This window comes from Tympanuchus pallidicinctus, unplaced genomic scaffold (genome assembly GCF_026119805.1).
Source record: "Tympanuchus pallidicinctus isolate F22 unplaced genomic scaffold, pur_lepc_1.0 scaffold12, whole genome shotgun sequence".
NCBI classification, from domain to species: Eukaryota; Metazoa; Chordata; class Aves; order Galliformes; family Phasianidae; genus Tympanuchus; species Tympanuchus pallidicinctus.
Window position 1 is genome coordinate 14,972,842 of NW_026294637.1, and position 19,512 is coordinate 14,992,353.

General features: G+C 38.7%; 1 protein-coding gene across 2 annotated transcripts; it reads right to left on the reverse strand.

Moving 5' to 3' along the window:
- Positions 1-231: 231 nt before the first annotated feature.
- Positions 232-19,243, reverse strand: BNIP2 (BCL2 interacting protein 2). 2 transcript variants are annotated; one of them, XM_052671699.1, is made up of 12 exons: positions 19,102-19,243; positions 15,264-15,409; positions 14,638-14,768; positions 13,874-13,941; positions 12,806-12,970; positions 10,862-11,038; positions 10,037-10,139; positions 9,641-9,772; positions 8,991-9,077; positions 8,777-8,875; positions 7,228-7,263; positions 232-4,993 (listed from the first exon to the last, which is right to left on the reverse strand). In XM_052671699.1, the coding sequence occupies exons 3-12, from the start codon at positions 14,685-14,687 to the stop codon at positions 4,945-4,947; spliced, it is 966 nt and encodes a 321-aa protein (XP_052527659.1). In that variant the 5' UTR covers positions 14,688-14,768; positions 15,264-15,409; positions 19,102-19,243; the 3' UTR covers positions 232-4,944. The 2 variants fall into 2 exon arrangements, with proteins under 2 accessions (XP_052527659.1, XP_052527660.1); XM_052671700.1 differs by lacking the exon at positions 7,228-7,263.
- Between the last annotated feature and the right edge of the window lie 269 nt (positions 19,244-19,512).

Below are 19,512 nucleotides of genomic sequence, written 5' to 3' on the forward strand. Positions count from 1 at the left end.
CGAGCGCTAGCTCCACCCCCAGGGCTGCGCCCCGCCGCGGCCTGAAAGCCACCGGAGGCCGGGCGTAGCGGTGGGGCTGTGAACGTCCTCAGCAAGGCGCTGCGTTTCACTGCGCCCGCAGCGCTTTCTGCACCCACGTCACATTTCATGCTTTCCAAGAGGGGGCAGGACAAGACTCCTGAAACTTAAGTCAGCATACAGTCCTAAGTAGGAAAAGAAAACATGCAGACCTCTTTCAAAAATATTTATTGCATTCAGCATTTACTTTTTCCTAATTAAAAGGTTCCGATAAGTGTGCACAGCTGGCACGGTCAGACACGTTCATCACATTACTCCATGACATCTTGGAAAGCAAACAGAAAAGAAGGAATACTAATACAAGAGGTAGGTGAAGAGCCTTGTATTCACACAGCTTTATACAAAAGGGACAAAGGAAAATACAATCGTGTCTGCAATGACTACTAAGAGTCAATTATTTAAGCTGGTTATAGAATGATTCATGGTTTGGCATGACTGCTACAGCTCCATTTACTTAAAAACTGCAAGTTTGCCACACTGTGCAGACCAATAATTGCGTTCATAGACAATTTTTAAGCCCGTTGAAAGGCTCTTTCCCTTTTTCTATACAGGCCTTGTTCAGATGCTGAGTAAGAAGCAACACAGAACTACAGAGCCACTGGGAAATCAAACACTTATCTTCTGTGAACAAATTTTAATGTGGAACTTCATGTCACAACTAATAGTCAGCCCTGAGTAAGCCAGAGGAAGGTCCATGGTAAGGTACAGATTTCCCTTTTTTTTTTTTTTTTTTTTAATTAATTGAAAAAGCCAGTTGTTCTTTAGATAATTTAAAAAAACAGAAAAAAAGATGTTTAAACAAATAATCTGGGCTATCTGAATCACAAAACAAAAGTGATCTGAAATAGTTTAGCAAAATTAAAGCTTTTTAATTCATCTCAGTCATGCTTGAATGGAATGATGAAAACACAAACAGAACTGTACTCTCTTTTACTTCACAACTGCCCTCATTCCTGTTAGCTGAATGTAGAGCACAAGAGGTGACAGGAGAAAGCGTAGTTCAACTTACAATTCTGATGTTAGGAAAGCTGCAAAATGTCTTTCCAAATTATTTAAATATTCTTTATATATCAAAGTGCTACTTTGACTAAAATCGGGTATCCTTGAAAAGTATCATTAAAGCACACCTAACAACCAGCATGAAAAAAATCCTCTTGAGAATGACCTGCATCCACAAGGACTGAATACATATTTTTCTCCAAAATCCTTCTAAGTCTTCTGTGGTTACCGAAAGCACACAAGCAATAATCCCTTCCCCCTCCTCCTCACACGAGGCTTTTAAGGGAGACTGGAATGACTTGAGAATTAACGTCACCTTCAGAGACAACAGCTTGGGTAAGAGATGCTCTTAAGCCATCTTTCTACATAATAAATACAATGTAAGTCTGCAAGATACACAAATAAAGTCTGACACTGAAATACACCTTTCTCCAAGAATCTTACTGCTCATTACAGATTTAGTTTAAAACCATCTGTTCATGATTTAGTTCAATTGTTTTTTTCCCCACAGTTATTAGACTTTCCAGTCTATGACACTGGTGAGGCTGTAACTAGGCACTAATGCCCTCTTCTCCTTTTGACACACTGTGAGGTCATTTCATAAGATCCCATTACCACCAACATTTCACCCAACTTTGAAGTCTGACACAAATTTCCTGTTGAAACATCCTAATTTGCCATTAGAGCATTAAAGTGTGTGAAGCAAGAAACTTGTCAAGACATGTTAACCCAGCTAAGACTAGTTGTATGCAATTGGGAATATAAATACTGTTTTCAATGCACAGTTCCTAACAGCAAGTAAATACTCTTCTTCACTTGTCCTCTGGAAAGGAAGAAGAAATATGCTAAGCTACATAAAGTTACAAAGAAGTTACATATTACTCTAACTAGTTCTAAGCTTTATGGAACTGAAAATTCTAAACTGAACTGAGAATGTGTATTTTAAAATTCCAAAACTTCAAAAGATTTCTGTATGATTCAGCACTAAATTTCTATGGATCCCTCACCGTTACTTTCCAGTAGAACACAGCTTTGCCACGCTACATAAAACTATCAAGAGTATTTATACAATCCAGAGTCTATCCACATCAGTTTTTAATGACACTTTCTCCAAAATACCTTTGTCACTTCTGAATGTTTCTCCCGTTGTAAAACTCGTTTTATACAACCTCACATCCACACATACAGAGATCACCATTTCAAACAACTCCATTTCAGTGTCACACAGCAATAACAAGGTATCCATTAGCACATATATATACACATACACACAAACTCATGAAACCTCCAAACTGAAGGTGAATTAGTGACTCCAACTTCTATCAGCAGAGCTCAAAACATATTCCAGCAACACAAATTCTACCTCTAGGAAGAAGTGCATAAGGTGAACCCCCTGTAATACTGTTACTTTTCACAAAGCAATTCAGAAAGAAATAACTTTAATAAAGTATGAAATTCTAACTCTAACGTTTTTAAATATTAAAATATATTAAATTATTCTATATATTTAAAAATATAAAGTTGACAAGTTAATTCGAGTTCAGGATAACTTTGGGACCTCTGCTTTTTGTAAACATCCCCCTCATCATTAAATGATGAGCTGGAAAAGGTCAGAGGAGAATCGTTCTTTAGTACACAAGATTCTCATGCTGTGTATATTTTCAGGACAGAACAACTGTTTTACAGTGTATTCATTCACAAAAACTAATACTAAAGAAAACAGACTTTTAGGAAAGTATTTCCAAAAGAAATAGTACTACTGCAACATGAAACTGCAGAACCACTCAGCCACCAGAAGAAAAAAGAAAACAACCAATGATCTTATCATTCGAGAATTCACCCTAAACAGAGGACTGTCTACTCTAAAGGATGCAATATACATAGGAGGGGAAGCACAGATACTCACAGAAGTTCAGTTGTTCCATTATAAACACGACTTTACTGAGAAGAATACTTCTTTGAACTAGGAAGAATTTGAAACAAGATGAGTGGATTGGAATGCTTAGCATCTACTCTAGGACTCATACAGAATCAGCAAAGACTGGGATGGTTTCCAGGTTTGTCTGTTCATATGTGTTGCATTGTGGAAGCATTAAACAAATTGTGAAAATGTCCACTTCACTAACTTTAATCCAGGTCAACATCAAGTTTAGAAGAGGAAAAAAGCCTTAAAATGAAACGTTCACATTTGTGTTCTGCTTTCAAAGCAGGATCCAAACATGATGTAATAGATTCAAGGCAATTTGAAATCAATATTACCTCCTGAAAGAGAACATTCTACATATTAATCTCTTTGAAACCACAATATAGAAGGTAGCATAAGTACCAAGACCTTGAGATGAAAGCCTCTGAATCACAGACAAACTCCCAGAGACGTGGGCAGTTCATCTTTATCTGACATGAGTATCTGTTCCCAGACCATTATGTGTATCATTAGAGATTCTACATGAAGTGGCCATTAATAAATGCTGACCATGGAACTAGCTAAACTGCCACTAATCCATGCCAGGTATTAATCTAGTTGAATGCATTTTTTTTTTTAAAGTTCAAGAGAAACATATAACACTAAATGAAATTGACATTTTAAAGACAAAAATCACAAGCATATAAAAATATCTGAAGATTGAGTATTTGCTAAAACATTTAATTGCTCAGCTCCTGAATGGATTCATTTGTGTGCATCTGTCCTTACAGGAAAACAGCAATGCTCAAGACACTTCACAAACTTTTACAGGCTATCAGTCAGTGCCTAACTGTTGCCCTGGAATCCAGGAACGCTTTTTACATAGGCAACTTTACTACCCTTATGGGATAAGGAGGAAACCTTTTATATTGTTGGGTTTTTTTTGGTGAAGTTAATACTACTATCAGGTGCCAAGCCAAGAGCTTTAGAAATGGATGCTGATTTACAAGGATGACACAGTAATAGTAAGAGTCCCCCAATCTCTGCACACAAGTGATATTATGGGTAAGATATTTATGCCACTCTCAAGCTCTACTGAAAAATAACCAGAATTACTGGTGATGACTGATATTTATCCACAAAAAAAAAGAAACAAAAACCAACACAACCCAGAACAAACTCATTTCATCCTTGTAGCTGAACTAGCCTTCGTTTACTGAAGCAGAATCTGAAATTTGCAGCTTAAATTTACACAGGTCTGATAATCAGTCGCTTACACAGTTTAGTTTCCACTGCAGCTTAGGCTTAAACCCTCTGGCCAACAGACAGGAATTCAGAGAACTCCAGATCTGTGTTCTGAGAAGTGGACTACAAGACAAAGCTCAAGCTCACTCTAGTGAGGTAAATGAGTACTGCTTGTATTAGGTGTGGACAGAAATAAGCATCTCCACGCATATAGTAGACTACGTTATGTGATTGTTAATTTTCAAACAAATTAAGGTTTCTCTGACAACCAAGAAATGCACTTGACCATTTAGAGCAAAAACAGATCACGCACTTTATACAATAACAAGTAGTTTATGGCCTCGCCTACCTGCAAATGAATTCCTTCAGCAGGTACACAATGTATTGCTCAAAGTCATAAAAATATATATTATCTTTCCTTTAGCATTTAGATATATAAATATTTTACTGAAGAACATGCATCATTTAGATAAACAATTGTAAGAACATCCTCTAAACAGGGGGTTCTTTGACATTTGGCCGTATAAAAGGATTACACAAAGGTAGCTACTCAAATCAAGACAAACCAATACAGCAGTGAAGAGTCCATTGTGTGCCAGTCTAAAGTTAAGCACCTCTTGCAACAAGTTATGTTATATATACACACAAGAATGCATCATAAATGAAGAAAATAGCATAAATCCATCCGTATATTCTTCAGTCTTGTTCTGTCTCTCAACTTACTGTTCACTTTTCTGCTCTTGTTTTCCATTCAGCTCTTGGTCAACTCTGCTTAGTAAAGAAAACAGTGATGTTAGAACTGTATTAAAATTTAGTTCACTTATATATTACGCAAAACTGTTAACAGAAAAAGGTGAAAGCTCTTGCATGGAACAAGGTTTAGCATGTAAATATTGAATAGTTAAGATTTTTATTAAATGCAGTTACAATGTTTAAAAGATGTTTAAAAAGTCTGTTTTCTTACTTCCCCCTCAAAATTGATTAAAATTGTTAAGAAGCCATTAAAGTAAGCATAGCATTTGAAAAGCACAAGTACATTTTGACTGCACAGCAAGAAAAAGGTTCTGTACTCTTACTAATAAATACAAGCAGGAACACAAGTTCTCAGTTAACAATACTATCAGGTGCTGCTACCTGATGAACTCATACACTGCAATATTAGCACAGAATTTTCTTCAATTTTAAGTAACTAAGCCAAGAAGGTAACAGCAAAAACTTAATTAACAAGAGTTTAGCGGCTCCTTAATTGCAGTACTTTCCATCAAATTATAAGAGTCCTTTCACTACCCAGGAAAAATTCATTTCTGAGGAGCTTCTGTATCTACCTTGGGCCACTGAACATGTTGCTTTGCAGAAAGCAGGGGATGGCTCACAGCGCTGCATGAAACATACTTCTCATCTTTAGATCAACTTCTCATCTTTAGATCTTTAGAATCAACTACACTCTTAGCTACATCTTCTGGAAAATAATGAAGATCACTCAACTTTAGAACCAATCATAGTCCCAAAGCAACAGGCTCAGGATAAGTTTGTCTTCTAACAGCTGAACTGACTAGCCTATCTGTTCAGTCTCTCCAATGATAGCCAGCCACTTTCTTCAAAGTGATTAAAACAATGACAACTCTTCCAGGTCATGGACCCATAAAAATAGGAGGCAGATGTTCTATTTTTTACAGTTTTATGAACTGCACCTAACACATATGGATTCAGTAAACCTGGAGCAGTGGAATTTAGAAACATTCCTAATTAAGGAACGGTTTACCTGCACAGCATGCTGCTGCAACTCATCCCTGTCCTCACTGCAGTAACTTAGGAAAGCATATTGTGACATGACTTGTAGAATTATAGGAAGCACAAGAAAATATGGTAAGCTAATGCAAGATGGCTACACACAGACCTATAGCTGTCAATATAAATCCACAGTATCACACTCTAGCTTCCAAAATAACATGTACATAGGCAAAGAATTCCTACTGCCATCCACAACACTCTTCATAAACAAACATCAACATGTCTCCTTTCCCATATTACAATGCCTACAGCTGCTTTCAACACAATATCTCACAACCACTTCATGCCTGTGATCTTTCCTGTCCACTTCAGTAGTAAGTTTTGAAATAAAACTTTTGTGAAAAGTATTGGTAGCACAAGTATCAACATTGACAGGGATGCTAAAGGTGGGCTTCTTAAGTTCAGCTTTCTTAGAAATTAAGGTTACAACACCACAGGATTCTCTTAATGGAGTAATTCATAGTGAAGTAGCTTCACGTGCAAGTTTTCAGAGAGAATTATTTTTTTAATTTTCATTTCACTGTTTCTTTGGTCATTATTCAAGTTAGACAATAAGCTTCCCTGAACAGTTACACACACGGAAGAGTAGGCAAATAAAGTGAAGTTAATAACAGGACACTCTAGTACATTTGTTAGTTATACAGTAAAAAGTAAAAGCAAAAAAAAAGTTATCACAGCTATTAGGATAGCTTGAATGATTAGCAAGAGATTGAAAGTTTGCAAAGTGAAAACCTAATGACTGTTACCAAGGAATATACATACTGCAAATACAAACAGCACTAAAAACATTAAATTGCATCTGTGCAAGTTAAAAAGGTAGTTAATATGAAACTAAATACATATTAGAACTTCCTCCACAGTTGTGCCTCTGCTGCGAACTACAGCTTAGCACCTAAAAACAGCTCTTTAGACATCACTTGTTAGAAACAGTGAAACAATTGAATCAGTTCATACAGAAGCATGCTTTTGCCTCTTGAAAATGTGGTTAAGAATCCACACACACCCCTTAAAACTCAGAATCACATTTAATAGTAGACACTATTTACAAATACGTGAGTTTTCAGATGTTACTTTCATGCATAAGAACTAGGTCACTAGTGCTTGTTTATATTTACAAATGCTTATTCCTTTACACAAGCCAATCATCTGGGAGTTAGTTGCAGTGCAAATAGTCTTATCTAGATGCAACCCTCATCAAAACATGAATATACCTTGTTTGTTTCTTTCTAAACTTTTCTTCTTCATACCTTGGTGGGGAAAAGTTTGATTTCAGTAAATATACAAAGGCCAAATTCAATAGAAGCTACAAACTGCTATTACTGTCAAAATAGTTTGTGGAAACATGCCAAGTTTTTAAATGAAAAAAGCAAAAAAAAAAAAAAAGTTTTGCATCTTCAAGATAATTAGTATTAAATTTTAACTACCAGAACAACTTCCTGTACAATATTTATCCATCGCTAAAGTTTTAAGTCTATACTCTTAATAGTTTAAAACCAGATATCGAACACATTAGTCTGATAATTAACTACTATAAAGGATGAGCTTGGCTGACCTCTGAAGACTGAAACAGGCTGCCCAGAAAAGCTGTGGATGTCCCATCCCTGGAGGCAAGGCTGGATGGGGCCCTGGGCAGCCTGATACAGTGGTGGCAACCAGCCCACAGCGGGGGTTGGAACTGGATGGGCTTTAATGTCCCTTCCAACCCAAGCAATTCTTTAGTACAGAAAGTAGCTTTATAAGACTTGGAATGACAGTCTGAATTTCCCTAATATATCCTTCAAAAAAATCCCAAGAGAAAATTCTCAGAGTAGCAGAAGGCTGCTCCAACTTTGTCACATCTTTCACCTTCAACAAAAAACTGCATTTGCTCTATGCTAAAAAAATAAAAAGAAATTCACAACTAACACCAGCTGAATGTTTACTGTGGTACCCAGCAGTCAGTTCATCCAACATGGATGTGATGCTCTGCCCAAAGTGATACTACACTATCTTCCTTTATAGAGTTTCCCATCAGCCATCACATCTGTGATCACCTATTGTGGTACATAATCCATGGACTCTGTATGTTATGCTTTCCAATTAATCTACTGACAGAATTATTTCCATCTAGCTTTTCAAGACAAAAGTTTATGATTTCGCTTTATTACTGCAGCCACCGATTCTGTTCAAGTGTCATTGTCACACCTGAGAGCAGAGTTGTGCTGACATTAAATAGATATTATATGGCAAAGATCTGAAAGGAAGAGCAGAAGGAAAAAAAGAAAGTCAAGGACATTGGGACATTGGTACTGCCTTCCCCTCTCTGCCGAAATAGTTTCAGAAGTACAATGGGTAGGGATTTAAGCACTTTTTATCTACAGCTTTCTTCAAATGAAATCCCTACCCAATTGATATTTCACTCCTTAATTTGTAGTGCAGTTTAGCATGAACAGTGAAAATACTATAAGTTCAATGTAAGTGCACAGCATTTCTTACTCAAGCCATTTAGCATACAATAAGTAGAACAACTGCAGCAAGGCTTAATCTACAGAAGACTAAACACATCACAAACAGCTAATTATGTGAGACACTACAGGAAAGTCCTGGTACATTAGCATTCCTTCTGTAGTATGGAATATTGAAACTGTGGTTCAGCAATTCCTCCTAGACATAGCAGTGTCATTAAATATCAAGTATTACATTCAAACCAACCACTGAATATATTGTACAGCACTTCCTAAACATGGTCAACCTAGAACACATTTGAACTATAAGACGTACTGTTTTATGCATTCTGGGATGCCAACGTATTCCATGGGGATGAGTTCAGCTAGTTCTGCCAGAGTAAAGACATACCTAATTTTCTGGCTGAATTTTGAGCTGTGGAAGAACAAATGCAGGGTACAGTTACAACTTAGAAAGTATTCATTAGATCAATATTTAAACAGTCAAACATTTAAACTTTCTAAAAGAATAATAGCATCCATATTATTACCTAATAAAAGGTTTTGTGATGGCCAGAAGCGTTCTGATGAACCAAGAAGGATGAACTATGATTAATGACTTCAGATTTTTCCTTAACCTGAAGGATGCAAACATTGAACATGATTATTAGAGCAAAAAGTAACATGACAAAAAGCTTCTTAAAATATATATACACACACACATTTTTGCAATTACAATTTTGTTATTTAGATCTAGCACTCTGATATCCCATTACTTGAAATTACCAACTGCCCTAAGAAAACACTAGAAAAATACCTAGTCAGAATTAAAAGGCTACCATCATTTTAACAACCAAAGTTACAGTATTTTTTTAACACATTTGCAATGAAATTGTCAAGGGACCCACCTTATTATATTAGCATATGAATGTTTAACAAAGTACTAAACTGTAGCAGTACCCACCATTCTAATGCTATGTTTTCACTTATAAAAACGAAATTAAAGAAAAAAAAACAAAAAAAAAAAAAACAAAAAAAAACCAAGCATATCCATACCATTATTCTACACCAACAAGATGTCAGAAGAGATTTTCAATACAACAAACAATATGCTTCACGATTACATCTTAATGATTAGCAGGCACCTCATTAAACAGCACTGAACACAAACACTGGGAGAAAACACTACAGAACTTCTTACCGTCTGTCAATTTGCTGGTAACACTTCCTAAGCCAGCCTATGCTTGGCATTTTTCTCCGTGTTGTTGCACCATTCAGGTACACTATCATATAATTCTCTGCTACTAGTAGCTCTAAAGTGCCAATTACATACCTGCAAACACAGGAAAGAAAATGCTCAAGTGAACATTTGTGGATATTGAAGTAGTTCCTAGTACTGCCCAAATATGCCCAAAAACGAAAAGCTGGTAACAGTGTTAAGCAACATCCAGTCACTTTTTTCCCCTGGAATTAGACACAGTTGCTGTATTGTTTTACCCTTCCCTCACCTAAAATTAGAAGCTTCACAAAAAAAAAGACATTATTAAGTTTTACAATATGAAGCCAAGGTAGTGTACAAAGGCAGGTGATGACTTACTTAAATAGATTGTCCATTAGGTATCTGTAGTTAGGCTGGCTGCTTTCAGGCATAAAACAAACAGCAAACACAACAATGGCATTTAACCCATCACCATAATAACCTACAAAGAAAAAGGCAGCAGTAGTGACTACAGTGATTAAATCTTGACAACTTTCACTCAAAGTCATGAATGTACAGCAAGTTTTTCCATTATTTCCCTTAAAGAGCTTTGCAAACACCAATGGTATATAAATGGACAATCACACACACACACTATACATCACCTATCACTAGACTGATCTTCTGGAACCACTTGTATGAAAGAGGTAAGAACATGTGTCAGTCTGTTTCCAAAAACATTTTGCTTATAATTATTAAATATATACATATTTTTTAAAGTTAATCTACTTTTAGGGAAATAATGGAAACAGATGCAATCAAAGGGCTGTACCTGTACTCCACATCTCAGTACATTTAATGTTTTTGATGGCCAACTTTTTTTCCTACCTGAACTTCATAGACTGTTAAGCTAGAGTCAGTAAATTGATTTTGGCCTGAGCAAACTAAAGCTATTTCTTTCAACACTCTTAAAACCAAAAAAAATTTAGATCATAACACTGAACTGTATAACTTCTAAGCACATTACGAATGGTCATGTTAGGAGCTGACCACAAATACGTTCTGCAATTTTAGATTAAAATGCAAGAAGTATCAAACTAAGCACATGCTTTACACTACAACAAAGCACAGCATCACTGAGTCTTTCCATTTTTGCTGTATCACTGCATCTCAGCTTCTAGTAGTAGTTTCAACAGATCCCCTCAGCGCGTCACTAATTCTTACCACCATGACTGATAACTTTTTTATACGGTTCGATTGCCTTCATGTCCACCCTATGGTCCTGTTCGCCAATCCTAAACATACGCCAGCGTCGACCATCCTCTTTCTCCTCTGCTGCTGTATATTCAGTAAGTGATCCTTTTCTAATTACATCAGTAGTTTTTGGCTTTGGAAGATCATCTGCCGAAGTTAAAACATGTTCAATATCCATTATGAATACTGCATACTGTGATGGCCAATTATAACACAGGTTAACCATTTTGCTATCCAATTTAAGTCAGTCAATACGTTTGGCTGAAGGATATCAGTTCCCTCAGTCAAGACAAAAGACCATCTCATCAACATCAAACTTTTATCAAACTACTGTTAGCTTTGTTTGCCATGAACTGCAGTTTTATATTTGAAAGCGCATGCAAGGTTCTGATTAGGTAAGAAGCCTACTAACAGGAAGCATTCAGTACACTGACCTGAATGGATGTCACCAAAATAGGCAAAGTGGTTAACTCTGTGATAATCATACAGGTTACTTGATCACAGATTTACATGGAAGCATAATTTAAAATATTAACACTATCTTGCAAGCAGACATGCAGGCATTCTATTAGAAATTAAATCTAATTTGTGTGTGCGCACAATCACTATACGAAATTTATGCTGACAGCAATCTGTCAAAAAAAAAATTTGCTCCAATTAAATAAATGATTCTTGACTTCGTTGCATAGACCTTACCCAAAGCGAGAAAAACCTACTGCAAGTTAGTTGTCTGTTCCCAAGACAAAGCTGTTAACTGAAACTATCCTTCCAGGAAAATGAAGGCAGCAGCATTAAAGGAAGAAAAGACAGAAACCCTTTTCAGCCACTTTTGAAAAACAAGGCACAAATATCTGGAACATTTCCTTAGCAGCACTGCAAAGCTAACCCCAAACACCAGCTCTTCGTCTCTAGAGTTCTCAAACAGACTCGTTTCTACAGGTAAGCCCAGAGCCTCTGTTACCAAATCTTGACCTGCAATGTCTTAGGTATTAAAAATCCTTGCTTTAAAGAACGTTTTCCGTCCATTTATAAGCTACCCTGGAATGAATAACAGATTTTTTTCATATGTAACAATGAAAAGAACTTCCTGTTTTCTCAGGATTTTTTTTTATTATTTGCAGCACAAAACAAGTAATAGTTAAGGTCACGTATCTATAATTTCAGATACATTTTTAAGTAGTATGTTTATAGAAGTTTAACTCCAACTGTTTGACCAAAGTAATAGTCCTTAGCTTACATTAAAAGGGCCCTAATCATAATTAAGCTGCAAGTTTGAAACTTGTGCTCTAACTCCTACACAGAACTTTGTTATTTCCAACAAAACTAGATTCAACAGATTTTGCCTGTAAAAATATTATTAACAATCTACTCATTTCGTAAGGATCATTTCTGTAGCACTTCTACCGTGGCTATAGGTAAGTTAACTTCAAACATATTTCAAGTTGACAGAAAATACAGGTTTTTCTACTATTTCCAGCCAATACAGAAAGTTTGCAAAGTCTGAAGATTTCTGACCTTTTCTCTGTTTCATTTCAGCAGTACATGACTCAGGTGTTACTCATTTTTTAAGAACATCATTTAGATCTCTTTAAATACAAAGGCTTACAATTCACGAAGTCCTGATACGCTAATGTGCAACCTGCTAATATTCACGTTGCTTACCTCTATACAGAATGGAATTATAACACATGTAAAGTGTGTGTTTGTACCAAGGATTTACATTCCCTTTACTTTATTGGAGTTAATAGCTATTATGTTTGTTTGTTATTAGTCAGTCAGCAAATGATTTGCGTTTTAAAAATTGTCTCTATCTAATGACTTGCATGAGAAAAGAAATTACGAGTCACAGTTCTTTCCCACCTGAAGAATAAGAAAACATCCTGTGGCAACATACAAGAGCTACAAAACACTTACCTTCCCATTCAAACTCATTGCTATTCTCTGAAGGAGTATCTAAGTCATCCAAATCAATGTCTCCGCTCTCATCCAAGTCAGACAAAACAGACTCCTCGCTGCGATCTAAATTTAAGCTAATATCTGGAGCTGTAAGTTTCTTCCTCACTTTGGTTCCATTAACTGCTGCATTTAAAAAAGCAAATTTGTTTTCAAAGCTCAAGTGAGGTTAGACGAGCACAGTAACAAGACAACGGCACTTCCCCAGAGTACACAGTAAGTTAACGCCCATCATTTAAACAATGCATCTCTACATCAGGAATTAAAATATACATGGTAAAAAGAACACAACTTGGGAGACTAAAGTTCAAGTCCTTAAAACGTTACATTTACCCAACTGCATATATACTAAGGTCAGAGGGAGATCACCTTACTATTAATAAAAGAAATATGTGAAGTGCCTCCTCCACTAGTATTGCAGACAGTGCAATGCATTTGTATTCCTTGTTTTTGTCAGGAATAAATAACATCACAGCTGTCTTTGAAAGAAGCAATATACAAGGCAAAAAAAAAACCAAACCAAACAAACAGACAAAGCTAAAAGACAACACTATGAGCAGATTAAGGAAAGTGTTAGGCAAATACACAACGTGCTCTTACACAAGGCAAACATTTGCATGATTTAGGCAGCAGCTGAAAGCAGCAAATAAAGATATTGATCCAGTACTGGAATTATCCAAGATAAAGCAGACAGACAAGATCCAAAACAGCTGCGTTTGTTTTTCTTATCTTTTGGACTGCCAAAAACCTTAAAAGGCCTAAAATACGGAGTTAGACTAAGGGAGGCCCGACCTGATGCAGAACAGAAATCAACGAACCAAGATTTTAAGATCAGTGATGAAATGAGTGTTATTTATGTTCATTATTACTCAGATCCCTCTGTTCACATATGAATATGTCATTTAGAATGCTGATCCCTCAAGCCTCATCAAAAACAAAAACAAAAAAAATGAATCAACACAAAACAGAGTTTTAGGACAGCCATTTATGCAGAAAACCATCAGCCCAACTACATTGAGATGTTCTTACCAGTTTCACCTTCTGTTCCTGCTGCAGCCAATATATCTGAGTCAACAGGATCATCCTCTGGTAGGGGCCTGACACACAAAATAGTCTTTAATAGTAGCTTCCACTAAAAACACACTGTGGGTTGTATTGATCCAAATGCACATGCTATCTAAATTCAAGCTGGCAGTAAACAACACAGCAGAAATTTCCTTAAAGCATTCCCATTATGAAATGCCAAAGTATTAGTTGCCACTGGTATCATCTTTAGGAAAACTTACTGTATTCTTGCTTGATAAAGTTTAATGTTAAATACATCACAGAAACAGTACTCTTTTTTTTTTTTTTTTTTTTTATAAAACAGAACATATATGAAGTCAACTTTTTTTTTTTTTTTAATTTCTTTGTAGGTCTGAGCATCACAGTACTCTTACATGCTAGCAGTTTTGCTCAGAAGCATTGCTTATTGCAGTACTCAGGCCCTCAGTCATTGGTGATTATAAGCAAACAGTCAGGAAAAGTTCATTTAACACTTAAAGAAAACAAAGCTGAACTTACACTTTCATACTGGTAACATCAGAAATTTCAGTATGGGCATTCTTATATTACTTACACACTAACATAAAGCCATCCCTTTCCAGACCACAAAGAAACAAGGCACAAAAGCCTCTCAAGATCACTATGTTAGTGGAAATCACTGCAAGACTGAGTATTAGTTTATCAGGAAAATAGGGACAGATTGTTTTGGATGTTATGTATTTGATTTTTATTTACAAAAAGTTTAAAACCTTGGAAAATCTTCATCTTGCCATTCTTCCTTAAACTCAACACCTTCCATTCTCCAGCCAACTTGAATTGTTAATAGTTACTCCTGATCAGCCAGAACCCCTTGTCTTCTGGACTGCAGCCTAAACAGCAGCTACAGGAACATAAAAAGATATAGTTCAATATTGCAACAATGCATCCTATCACTTACCACCAAGTTGAGACATTGTGTGGAAAAAACAGGGAACTGTTAACAGTTCATCCCCTCCCACCACAGCCCATCCTCACGCTTTTTTTTTTTTTTCCAAATGCAAAACTACTTGTAATAAGCTGCTTATAATAACAAAACTGTCATAATAATTTAGGTTGGAAGGGATCTCTTGAAATCATCTAATCCAACACTCTGCTCAAGCAGAATCAATCGTTAAGTTACAACAAAAGCTCAGAGTAACCTGATCTTTCATTTGGGATTACACCATTTCACTCCACACTGCATGAAAAAACAAAACCTGACAACTCTCTAAATTATATGAGATACCGAATAAAGGTGTACTCTGGGGAAAACAAGCAAACAAACCAGATGGTCAGGTCTAAAATACAACTCAGCTCTTAAACAAACAAAAAACACTTCAACAAAAAGAGCACTCACCCAGAGATGTGCAAGTCGAGCTGTGGTTTTTTCAGGCTCACCCATCACCAGCAACAGGGCATCCCCAACAACAGAACATAATAAACCATTCTGCTATGATACAAATCCAATCCAGTTGAAAATCTTGGCTGTGTTGGCTCTGAAGACTGACAGGAACAGGTAAACTTATCAGTGATAGGAAAAGCATGAAAACAGGAAATTGAATTGTATTTTTAAATGTAAAGAAGCAATTAAGGTAAAGCCCAGTAAATACAAAGTTGGAATACAATCACACTGCTAATCAAGCTAGAAAGACAGTTTATTCCTACATGGATAAAAAGAAACAAGTATGCTTACTATTCAGTAGAATCAACTACTATGGAAAAAGTCAATTTCTCTTCTCCTGATCTGATAATAACCACAGAGCGATTCTCAAAAGACCTGCAATGCTTAAGGCTATACTAAACAAGCTGCACAATATAAAAATTTAGAAGTATTTTGTTGTTAAAACTGTATTACCAGAAACAATTAAGCTTGAATTTGTCATTAGGGCTTTTTTTTTTACTGACTTTTCCTTCCTCCCACACCCAGGAAATAAATATAAAACTTCTAGAAGGTAACAACCTAACTCTCCTTAGCAGAAGCCTTTCCTTTTTCGAGTTGTTCAGCCCCTGCAGCTCAGTTGTAGGCAATACGTGCCCACACAGGCTTCAAGTCCCCAGCAAGAGTCCTCCCAGCGCTCCTCTTCCTATCTGTCCATTTTGACTAGTGTGCTGTCTGGAATGCTTTCTTGCTGCTTGAATCATACCACCTTCCTCACAAAAATACGTCCTCTCTCATTACGATGTCGACACCCTTGGTATGAAGTTCTTCCTGCATTCTAACCTGCTGAGTGTTTGCAATAATGAATTTAAAGAATTTGCTTGGGGATGAAGTTCTGTCCCCATCAGCAGGAACAATGAATTTGTACATAGCACTTGTCTTGAGACATTGAGATGAAGCACAAGAAGTGGCACAAGATATCCCACATGCTCAAATGAAGAGAACATGATGGTTACAGTCAGCATGGAATGAATTATCTGATACAAAGACACAGCTCCCTAAAAACAGAATAAACCTAAAAGAAAATCTCAACTGGTTATTCCATTCTTAAGGGCAGAAGAATGGAATAGAACATGGAACAGCATGAACAAAAGAAAAGACAGCAACCAACTCAGTCACTGCACGCGTGGCTGTAAGACACTGTGATCACACTGCTGTTCCCCTAAGACTTCAAAGCCGAGTTCTGCCCTAGCAGCTTTATCACCACTCATGACGAACGCTGAGGGCCAATTAACATCTGTTAATTTCAGATGTACCACGTTTCAGTGCAGAAACAATGCCTATCAGCATACAGGACAGGTGTGGGGTTTGGAAGTTATTTATGCTGTAACCAAGCTAAGATACTTTTAGAACACGCTTCCCACATCAACAGCTTCTCATAAAGGTAGATGTGAAAACCATCATCCATTAAATACTGCGCAGTATAACTGCAAACAATTTAAAAGGCAAGCTCCAAGTCCTACGTCAGAAAAGCACAAGTTCAGGCTACTTCACTTCCACATCCCACTCGAGATGTAGGTTAATGAGTTGCAGATGTTTTGACTTCAAGTTTCAGGAACGAAAGCACTGTCACTTGTCAATTAGAACAACGTAAGAAATCCAGAAGGAAAGAAATTCAGTTTCAGGAAAGTTGAAGAAGTGCAGACTTCCAGGATGGCTGATGACTGATTCTATATCGTCATACCAGTGCTTAGAAGGTAAGAACAAAGCTCTGTTCATACAAGCTAAAGCAGAGTTTAGGACTGTTTTCCTATGGCTGCTGTGGTAGTAGTGGCTTTTCTTTTTTACTGTCTTTCTAAATCACCTGTAAATGAAACATGTAAATTTTAAACTTGAAAGTATAACACTAATAATGCAAGTCTTCACTAGTCACGTAGGAGAGAAGCAATTAATTTCTGACTGCTGCTAGCACTCCTCACAGCCAACTCATAGTTTCTCAGAACAGCAGATTTGTTTGCTATTACTCTCCATGTAATGTACAGAAATGGAATTAGAAGACTGGAAAATATATCAGGTCAGAAACTTCAACACAGAGAACACCTGGCTGCAGGACTGCCATGTGATTCTGCTTTCTTCATGCAAACCCTGGACTTCAGTGACCAGCACTGCTGTTACACTGCTAAACAAGTCAGAGCACTACAAACAGGAAGAAGTACTGCAAGGCACCACATCACTGCAATCACTTCTCTGCTGCAGCTAATGAAAGGACCTGAGTGCAGACACACAGGTTAAACCCATGGAAATACTTAGCTGAGGTGCGTTACTGCTTGCACCAGAAGCCCAACATGGGTGTTCTCAACCCTTTCCTGGAAGGAGGGCTGGTTCTCAGCTCTCACCAACATGGCACTGGCTTGGTTTGGGTACATGTATGATGCAAGCATAGCATGGTTGAGAAGACCATTGAGCTGCTACTGTTTGATGTGGCTTACAGCTACACACATACTCTAAGATGTCCTGATATTTAAAGGAAAAAAGACAACAGAATGCCTAAAATTTACTTTTGAAGAAGGCCTGTTGCATTTTGAGAGGCTTTATTATTTTACTTTTTAAACATTTTCTTTCACCTTTGAATTCTCTGAAGAACACAAACAGAAGATAAGCATTTGTGTGGCCACATCTATACATCCAATACAAAGACCCATCATATTTGATCCCTGATGAGGATATGAGGATTACAGCATTTGAAGTAGAATGAATACAGAGTGTACTCTGCAAGACTCCTGGAATGAGGAGTTCACTGCTGAGCTCCACCTGACACACACAGGGCGCAGCACACCTGCTGCAGTCCCAGTGAGCCAAAAAAATGGTACGCTGCTGTTTTCCTACATTTCACCTTAGCAATTTCATGAGAAAGATCAAATGGAATTCCACATTCCAGGCATTAAAGAGATGCCTCCAAGAGCAGTTTTTAATTTCAAAGCACGCCAGAAGAATACATATATATAATTTTCCTGCACACAGATTCATACTGCAAAGCTCCCTGTAATTTCTAAGTATTTCCATAACCCCACTGGCTCTGAGAACGAAGCCACACGAACACTTGAAAACACATCCCAGATACAAGGACAGACATCTAAGTCGTGTCACTTGCATGTCAGCACAAGGAGGCAAGGCACAGCCCTCTGCTAATAGCAGTCTTCGCTGCCTTTCCTCAGCAAACGGACAGAAATCACTCGGCAAAGCAAGAGAGCTGCAGGTTCGCCGGGAGCACTCAGCGCGGTGTCGCACGCTGCTGAACTCGCCGGGACTCACAGCTCAGTGCCCATCTGTCAGACAGACGACAGCACTGGCACCCGACCGAAGAGCAAATGGAATTACTTGCTGAGAACCGACTTAACCAAACTCGCCAGCTACCACGCAGCTACACGTTACACGAACGGCAGACGGCTCAGAGGCCCAACTGCGACAGCTCTGCGCCGCTCACCGCTGCGGCTGTTCGGCAAAGCCCTACTGCTGCCCATCCCTCCCGCACCGCCGGGCACTGGAGGAGCAGCCCAGGCTCCGCAGCCACATGCAGCCACCCGGCCCGCGCCGCTCCGGCCGCCTCTCGCTACAGAAAACGCCGTCCGAACCCGCCACACACACCACACCACACCGCCCCGCCCCGCTCCCAGCGCCGCAGCTCGGGGAACCGCGCCCCGCGACGCAACGCTCCCGGCCAGGCCCCACCAGGCTGACCCCGCTGGCGGCTCAGCCACGGCTCCACGTCTCGAGATCCCGACTCGCTGCCGCCTCCCCAGAACCCCCTCGGCCGTACCTGGCGGGAGTCGGACGTGACGATCCGGGCCTGGCCGCGGCGGACGCGGCCCGAACCGCCGCTCTGCCTTGCGCGCCGCCCCGCGCGGCCCCGGAAGCGCGCACTCCGCAAGCCTCACGTGACCACCGCGCCGTGCAATGATTGGAGAGCTCACGCACACACGCCAAAGCACGGCCGCCCGCCGCCCTCTTATAGCTGGCGCACGCGCACTTGCTGCTCGCACGCGGACGGCCATTGAGGGCACGAGGCGCGCGGCTGGGCGGCGCCTGTGTGAGGGCTATGGTGGGGCGGAGGTGGTGAGCAGTCCTTGGGAAACCAGGTGGTACCGTGCACCCATAGCACCGGGGAGCTACGCAGAGCCTGAGCTCACCGTCCTTCGGCAGCAGTAATGACAGAGGTTATCGCGGGGAG

What these genes read in the sequence shown, in the direction of transcription:
- BNIP2 (XM_052671699.1), bottom strand. Translation starts at nt 14,687, where the DNA reads ATGGAAGGTGTTGAGTTTAAGGAAGAATGGCAAGATGAAGATTTTCCA. An exon ending in CAATGAGTTTGAATGGGAAG is followed by an intron (nt 11,039 to 12,805) that starts GTAAGTGTTTTG and finishes TAACTTCGGCAG; the next exon opens with ATGATCTTCCAAAGCCAAAA. An exon ending in ATCCCAGAATGCATAAAACA is followed by an intron (nt 7,264 to 8,776) that starts GTACGTCTTATA and finishes TTCCCCACCAAG; the next exon opens with GTATGAAGAAGAAAAGTTTA.